The sequence below is a fragment of the Acartia tonsa genome, chromosome 7, assembly GCF_053477335.1.
Source record: "Acartia tonsa isolate MP-2025a chromosome 7, ASM5347733v1, whole genome shotgun sequence".
NCBI classification, from domain to species: Eukaryota; Metazoa; Arthropoda; class Copepoda; order Calanoida; family Acartiidae; genus Acartia; species Acartia tonsa.
The window spans coordinates 3,008,866-3,017,406 of NC_137266.1; the positions used below are offsets into that span (position 1 = coordinate 3,008,866).

Here is an 8,541-nt window from a genome sequence, read left to right on the forward strand (position 1 = left end):
TCTTTAATTTATTTCTAAAAAAAATTTTAAAAAAGTGTATTAAATTCTATTTCTATAATGTGCAGTCTTAAAATTTTACCTTATATGTTATACATAATACATATGTATGTAGAAGTGATATATTTTATAAACGAGGGCGACTATATCCATGAAAGCAAAGTGTAACAAAACAGCCCAGGACGGAATTAATACCATAAAAAAACCTAGTTTTTACCACTTTTATGGTAAAATTTTACCAGCCTATACGATTTAAAAGGTGGTAAAATTTTACCGTAATCGTGGTAAAAACACTTTTGGTGGTACTCTGTGACGCTTTTTACCAGCGATTTTTACCACAATTATCGGTAAAATTTTACCAGATTTCCGGTAAAATATTACCATTTTAGGACGCAAATTTATACCAGATTTTGACCAATTTTTACCACTTTTTTGGTAAAATTTACCGCAAATTTCTGGTAGATTTTACCGAAAAAGTGGTAAAACTGTTCAACACCTGGTAATATTTTTGCCCTAAACTGGTAAAATTTTACCAGAAATAGGGTAAATATGGTAAAAATTTACCAATAATTGTGGTAAAAACGGGTGGTAAAAATCACGAGAAAGTGGTAAAAAACGACCTTAATTATAGAAAAACATTGCTTGTAGGTATAAATCGCAAAAATAAAAAAAAATTGTTTTCATTTTTATCTTTATTAATTGAAACAACACTTAAACATATTTTTCTTGATTCTACTGCTCTGGCCGCGAAAACTGTTGCGCAACCTCCAGGATTTGCTGGGCACCGGCCCCATTCGACCTCGGTATCACTGATTTTCAACCTGGAATAAAATTGCTCATTAGTTAATTAGATAATTACAGGGATATAAAGGGATAAGACAATGGCTGATAAATTGATGTTCATCTCTAATGATGATACACATCGTTACCCCTTCTGTAGATTACAATAAGTGATTGAAATGTTAGGACACTCAACTTAATGAACCAACCAATAAAAAATCAATAAAAGTACCCAAGGTTGTTAGGCCAAAGAATAAGAAAATGTTATTTGAAAACTTTGGGGGCTAGTGTAATTTACAGCCCAATGTCCCATCCCTCCCTACTAAATATCTAATCTATAATACAAAGTAGAACGATGTCTGTCCGTCCGTCCGTCCGTCCGTCCCAAAGATAAAGCCTATACTCGCTGTTTACGCAAATGTGTCAGAACTTCCCCCCCCCCCCTTACTCTCACACCTAAATTTTTTCTTTTGAAAGCAAAAATAAAAGTGTGTAGGTTCAACTCCCCCTCTCCCCCCTCATTCATTTCCTACAGGCATCTTGACACGTGGCAAAAAAATCAGCAAACTTATCTAACTAAACATCTTTGAAAACGCAGAACGAGAAAAAATAAAGGGAAAGCTTACCTGGAAAACATAAGCAGTAACAACATCCCTGGCTAACAAGAACATGCTGTGTCCATACTACTCGGCATCATAACAGGGAACCCGATCTTGTCTGCCTCCGCCTTCAAGGTGTCCAGGCTCTGGTCCTCTCCGTGGTAACCGTGGATTACAGGTACGTTAGCGGCTTCCATGATCATCTAAAAAACAGGTTAAATATTAGAAAAATTGTAACGACAGACTTCTTTTAAATACACAGTTGCTTTTCCTAGAGCCTACTTGTGTTTCGTCTTAAAAGAGGATGGTTGGAGGGTTTTTACCAATGAAAATATTCGAGGTCATTTTTCCAAGAAGCGGTGTCATACCCCCCCCCCCCCGCCAAAAAAACAGCATAAACATTCCCTGAAAATTATGGAAGACCAGAAGATTGAGATCGTACAGGACAAATGAACAGACATCCTGTTACTCCGGTATAGTATAGAGTGTTATTTTTTTCTACTTGAAATCAACCAAAATAAGTTCCTGAGTAGCTACTCTATCATTTACCTTAGATGTAGACTTGATACCCATATCTCTAATGGCAGTGGACGGTGGACCAACAAATATAACTCCTTTCTCCTGATAAAAAAAAAAAATTTAAATTAAAAGGTAGGTATCATTCTTATTAATATAATATTACATTCTTGAAATTAACCAGAAAAAAACGTAAGCAGTACAGTGGCGTGCACAGGGTTTTTACGGGAAGGGATGTAATCTTAGAGGTTTTTAAAAAACGGGGGGGGGGGGAATCTACATAATTTTAATTTTAAGGGGTGTGTTGTCAACCCCATTCCTCACACTAATGACCGTGGACAAGATAATGAACGAAATATACATATATAAATCCCCAAATATATTGAACAAAACAACACCTTAGATTAGTTCAGACACTGCTAGTTTGAATGAACCAATCAAGATTTAAAGTTGTGAGCTAACGTGTTTATAAAACTTTGGGTACCAGTATAACTTCCAGTCTAATATCCACTCCCTCCCTGCAGTCAAATGGAAAATATTACCTGTCCAGGGATATAAAATACACGTGGATATTATTAATGACATATCATGGAAATTTGTTGTCATGAATTTAGGTTCCTAACATGGACTTCATATATTGGTCAGATCGTTTACCCAGAAGGAGGTAAGGGGGTGTTGTAAGGGAGGAATAAGGGTGTATCTTTATTTTAGCCCGCTGTGAGTACCGCTTTATTAGAGTACATGAAAAACTGGTGTAACATCCAGGTAATAATATATCCATTTACCCAAGAATCTTAAGGGATAAGACAATGGTCGACAAATTGATGTACTGTACATGTACAACCCCATTGATGATACACAAAATTACCCCTTACATAGATTACCTTTTGTGGTTGATACGTTTGGACACTCAACTTAATGTACCAACCAATCAGGGATCACTTAATCCCCAAAGTTGTTAAGCCAACGAATAAGAATACGTTATTATAAAAGTTTGGGGACACGTGTAGTTAACAGCCCATTGTCCCCTCCCTCCCTGCATTTACCTGGCAAAGATTAGCAAACTCGACATTCTCGGAGAGAAATCCATAGCCAGGATGTACAGCATCGGAGCCGGTTTCCGCCGCAACCTAAGATAATACAGTGTATGGTCAATAGTAACTAAGCCCCTAGAGGCCTCTAGGGGCACTTGAGTTAGTGGTGAGTTGAAATAGATCCCAACATTTTTTTATTTTAGTTTCAATAGAAAAAGTAAAAAAAATCCATCTTAAGGCTTAAATATGATCAGAAAATAGAATAAAACCAACTCAGGACCTATGTGATGCCTACCTAAAATAGAGAACCCAATCGGATCAGTAGTTATTTAGAAAAAAAGTCTTACTGCTTTATATAATAGGATGATGCATTACTGATTATATGCTTCACGTGGCGTATGGAGTCGTGGAACGCGGGGTCCTAAGTTATGGAGGATTAAATGAAGGAAGGAAGTGGACTGTTTATTACACTAGTCCCCAAAGCTTTATTTTCTTCTTATTATAACGTTTTCTTATTCATTGGCTTAGGTAACTACTTTGGGGAGTTAATTAAATTTTGATTTATTGTTTCAATAAGTTGAGTGTTCAAACGTTTTTTAACCACTAATTTTATGTATCATCGATGTTGATGTTCATCAGTTTATCGGCCATTGACTTATCCCTTTACATCCCTGATATAAATTTGATTTTACCTTGGGGGTGGCCGACCTCTTGGTTCAGGTGAGTAATCCCTGGGCCCCTACCGGGAGGTCCCCTCCTGGGTGACGGGGAATATTCTCTGTGGTGGGGGGGAGGAGGTCCGCGGGGGGGTCCTCGTGGCGACATATCCCTCATTGGCGGTGGGGGGCCTCTGTAACGTTGTTGTGGAGGGGAGTAGTCGCCCCTGGGGTGTGCCTCCCTTGTGAAGTAATGTGAGGGGGGTCCGTAGCCATCTCTCCTCTCATACCTGAAAAAATAAAAATAATTTACTTAAAAAGTTAAAATTCATTAAAAAAAAGGTTTTTAAAATTTTTTGATTGGTAGAAAAGGGAAGAACTAATAAAAAAGAGCATATCTAGGTAGGAAAGTTATTGTAATTTTAGAAAATCTTTAATAAAGCAATAAAAGAGATGGTAGGCATTTAAAGTTAGCAAATTTGGAAATTACACTAATATATTTTGTTTATATACTAAATTGTTTAAAGTAAAAAGGTTCTTTGTCTTTAGCTTAAGATTTCGATAACTACTAAACCGATTGAGTTCTCCTTTATAGGTAGGAAAGCTTCTCATATGACACGGAATGGTTTTAGACTATATTTCTGTCCCCTATCTATCCTTTTTAATACAGAGCCCCTAAATGCTAGGGCCGCAGCCGCTAGCAATATCTAAACTAATCTTAAAATTTAAAATTTTACCTTGGTGGAGGGGATCTACCACCCCCTCTGCCACCACGTCCTCTGAAACCACCCCTGTCCCCTCCACGGCCTCTGCCTCTAAAGCCACCCTTATCACCTCCCCTTCCTCTAGAGCCACCTCTGTTATTTTTAAATGTTTTCATTTTGAAAAAAAAAATTCGATGATTTTTAGTAAGTATTTTGGAAGATTAATTTTAAATTTTTTTATCTTAGGTACTGCTGTTTTATTAGCGCAGCAACTTTATAACAAAACTGTACGTCAGTCCATGGCGAAATTACAAAAAATGCATTGCTTTTAAACGTTACATTTAATAAATAAGCCTACCTAAAGATTTTCTAACTTTTACTTTTTAAAACAAAAACTTTCCTAGAGTAATGTGGGGGGCTGCGTCTTTCATACCTATCCCCGCCCCCACCCCGGCCTCTACCTCTGTAAGAACTGCGCCCCCTATCACCTCCGCCTCCACGTCCCCTGCCTCGTCCCCGGGATATTTCCACTCTCAGCCGTTCACCGGCATATAATGTACCGTTCATTTCCTTAAAAAATAAAGTGAAGTAAAAATAACTTCAAGACCTGAAGTTTGTTTAATAACAATAAGGTAAAAATAAATCAAAACAATTCCCTATAACTTAAAAATACCTCCTACCCTTGTGGAATATTCTAAACCCTTCTTGATCTCCCTAAACCTAACTAAAAGCAGTAGTGAAAGTTTCAAACAAAAAATTCAAGTAATGAAAAGGTGAAGGCAAGCCTTGACTTTTAAGGGGGTGGCAACACCCAGCCATTTTGTTGTAAAGAAACTAAAATATTGTTTGTATTATTATACAGATCTACAAAGATAAATATAAGCTGCGAAACTTTTCTGTAACTTACTTCTTCAACTGCCCCCTATGTTTCAAATGCTGATCTGAGGTCTTGTTTCTTTACAATCTAAATAAAAGAATTTGTTATAATCAAAAACTATAGGTATGAAACTAAAAAAATACGACAAGAAACCTTATACTTTTTAGCTAGACCAAAATAATCAGTAGGTAACAAGTTTGAAATAGATAGGACAATTCCTACATGCTTGAATTAATGATAATAGCTATGAGTTTCGTCCATACAGACCGGCCATCCAACACTAATTATAGAAAAGCTTCGCGTTTACAAAAAACATAATTCCCTTCCACAAAATAACAATGATAACGTTTATGAGAGTAAAGCTCTCAAATAAGACAGTGGGACAAACGGAATTTTGTTGGTAAAACTTCAAGGATTTTAAGGGATAAGGCAATCCCCGATAAATTGATCCACATCATTAATGATTATTAACAAAATTATATCTTTATAATTATAATTTTTTTTTCAATTTTTTTCAATTTTGTACCCACCCCCCCCCCACCCCCCCGACTACCGACGAACAAGTATTTTAGGTTAGGTTAGGTTTTAGGCTAGGGAGCCGAGCGCTGCGGCTAGGCAGGCAAGTGGGCCGAGCGCTGCGGCTAGGCAGGCAAGGGGGCCGAGCGCTGCGGCTAGGCAGGCTAGGGAGCCGAGCGCTACATTTCTAAAAGGATAATACCACCTACTCTAATGAATGTAGAATATACGTGGATATTACGACAGGGGGAAAAAATTGTCGTTATTTTAGCTTGCTAACATGAAATTCGTTTATTGGTCAGTTTGTTCAACCAGTAGTAGGGTAAGGATTGGGTTTAAAGAAGGGGGGTATCTTTATTTTAGCCAGCTGTGAGCATCTCCTTATCAGAGTAAATGAAAATGTGGTACAACATCCCAGTAATAATATATCGATTATTTTTATAAACTTTAATGGAAAAAACATTAAAAAAATAATATACCTGTCTAGCTAACACTCTGGTAAGGGTTTCCATAGTCTTAAACCACTCCCGGATTAATTCTTCCCATAAAGTTAGTCCACTCAAAACCTAAAACAAACGAACTTATTTTGACAAGTAGAAAAGTTGGTGGAAAAATAATTCATCTAAATTAATGAAGCAAAAATTCGTCCCCAAACTTCATTTTTAATTCTTGATACAGATTTTAAAGGGTGGGGCTTAAAGGGTGTTAACTCCACTCAACCCGTAAAACCCCTTATTTGTTTCCCTTCAAAATTAAAAAAAAAAATATATTAGATTACCAACCTCAAACCTTTGAAATCCCTCATTTTATCCCTCTTAAAATTAAAAGCTTGACGTACAATCAACCATTGGTTGTCTTTAGGACGATTGGCAAATAGATCTGATTCCTGTACTGTAGAACAAATAAAACATTATGGAATGGATATAGAATATACGTGGATATTGATGACAGTGGAAAAATTGAAGTCAATTTAGGTTGCTAACATGAAACTCATTCAATGGTCAGTTTGTTTATCCAGTAGGACGGGACGGAATGGAGTAAAGGGGGCGAATTAGGGTTATCGTCATTTTAGCCCACTGGGAGTTTTACTTTATTAGAGAAAATAAAAATCTAGTGTAACATCCAAGTAATAAAATATCTATTTCTGCAGGTTATCTTAATTATAGTATAGCTAACATTACCTCTAGAAACTGATCCCAAAGTTCACAGGACACAACAACATAGAGATTAGCCTTGATCCATGTGACAATGAGGGTCTGGAAGATGGCCTGGGTCAACCTTCCTCCAAGGGTGTCCTCCCTGATAAGCATAGATAACTATTAACTAAAGATCCAAGAACAAATTAAATATAAATAGGCTATTTTTATTTAAGTGTGTAGGTAGGTATAAAGTATACTTTTTATCTAAAAATGGTATTTTTGTCTCTGATTTTATTTATCGCGTCGTATTATAGACAGCTTTCCGCGACTGGTAAAATGAGAAATTTTCAGATCAATAGCAATTTTGTTAGCCCCGAGGGGCCAAAGGACTGGCCTAACAAAGCTGGTATTGATAATATAATTTCTAGACTATTGTTCATAGAAAATTGTCTGTAATACGTAATTTTTCAGTATGGCCCAGAACCATTTTTAATCCAGGGGATATTTATCGGTTTCAAAGCCATACTGGAAACTCTTTGTTTAGGTCAAAACTACATTAATATCAATTTTTCTTTATTTTAGATTTAGTGTGCTGACTAAACAAACTAATTTCATTACTTCTTCTTTACAAGCAAAATGCTAGTGAATTTGTTCTTAAATACTTAAAGAAAATCGTAACTTCTCTATAATAATTATCTATGTGCCTGCGTCTTGGTGGTGTTTCTGTGAGGGTGAGTTGAGTTATCTGCAGCAAGATAAAGAGTAACTGCTCCCATGTTCGCCCGTCCATCTTTACATTCATTACCATAAACCTGACCAAAATAAAATTATTGTTAGATTAGGAATATCTATTTCTTAAATAAAATTAACAGGATGTCTTTCTGTACCATGTGAAAAAGTTTAATTTTAGCTATAATGGGAGAAAAAATCGGCGTTATCCTCTTAGAAATTTTTTTTTCAATTTTTTTCAATTTTGTACCCCCCCCCCCCCCCCCCCGACTACCGACGAACAACTATTTTAGGTTAGGTTAGGTTTTAGGCTAGGGACATTTTAAATAATACGAAAAATTTCTTCCTTTCCCTGTACCTTATAAAAATCGTCGGAAAAAGCCGTTTTTTAAGCAAACAAAAGCGCGTTTTGCTCTATCTGTGAGATATTATGAATAAGATAATGTTAAGATGAGAAAAATTTACGTTCACAGTCCCTTTAAAGACACAATACCTGTAATAATAATGTACAAACTTTTCAACCACTAATAATACCCTGGCCTTTCTAATTAAAGCCTAGGCAGAGCAATGCTGGTTAGCTCAAACGTGTACCGTGGTTTCTGTAGAACTGTACTTCTGAAGCCAATACAGGGTTACGAAAGTTTAAATTGATGTTTTTTTTTTAATGTTAATATTAAATGTAATATAGTTTTGTAATGACATATAAAATATATATTCGATAGAATATAAAAAAATATAGTGCATTCAATATTAAAAAAAAATATTTAAATATATATATAGTTGTTAACCATATAGAATCTATTTCCGGCCGGGTTCTTAAAAGATATTGCCGCGTTTTTTCGACATTTTTTACGCTATGAATAACAAGCGCGACATTCGCGAAATCTAAAAGAGTATACAATGATTTATTTAATTATTTCGCTTTTGATGGTACGGCCTTCATAGAAAAAAAAAGATTATCTTCAATCCATTTTTGCTGCATATTAATTAATGC

General features: G+C 35.9%; 1 protein-coding gene across 4 annotated transcripts; it reads right to left on the reverse strand.

The window, feature by feature from the left end:
* Window positions 1-680: 680 nt before the first annotated feature.
* LOC145324660 (ral GTPase-activating protein subunit alpha-1-like) lies at window positions 681-8,289 on the reverse strand. Of its 4 annotated transcripts, XR_013881297.1 has the most exons (8): window positions 6,159-6,242; window positions 5,194-5,250; window positions 4,687-4,856; window positions 4,320-4,439; window positions 3,619-3,872; window positions 1,926-1,997; window positions 1,404-1,579; window positions 681-818 (listed from the first exon to the last, which is right to left on the reverse strand). XR_013881297.1 is itself a non-coding variant. In XM_080167252.1 (7 exons), exons 3-7 carry the CDS (start codon window positions 4,851-4,853, stop codon window positions 1,576-1,578), a joined length of 447 nt encoding a protein of 148 aa, XP_080023378.1. In that variant the 5' UTR covers window positions 4,854-4,856; window positions 5,194-5,250; window positions 6,159-6,242; the 3' UTR covers window positions 1,404-1,575. The 4 variants fall into 4 exon arrangements, 3 of the variants coding, with proteins under 3 accessions (XP_080023378.1, XP_080023377.1, XP_080023379.1); XM_080167252.1 differs by lacking the exons at window positions 681-818; window positions 3,619-3,872 and adding an exon at window positions 2,939-3,022; XM_080167251.1 differs by lacking the exons at window positions 681-818; window positions 1,404-1,579; window positions 1,926-1,997 and adding an exon at window positions 2,939-3,022.
* Between the last annotated feature and the right edge of the window lie 252 nt (window positions 8,290-8,541).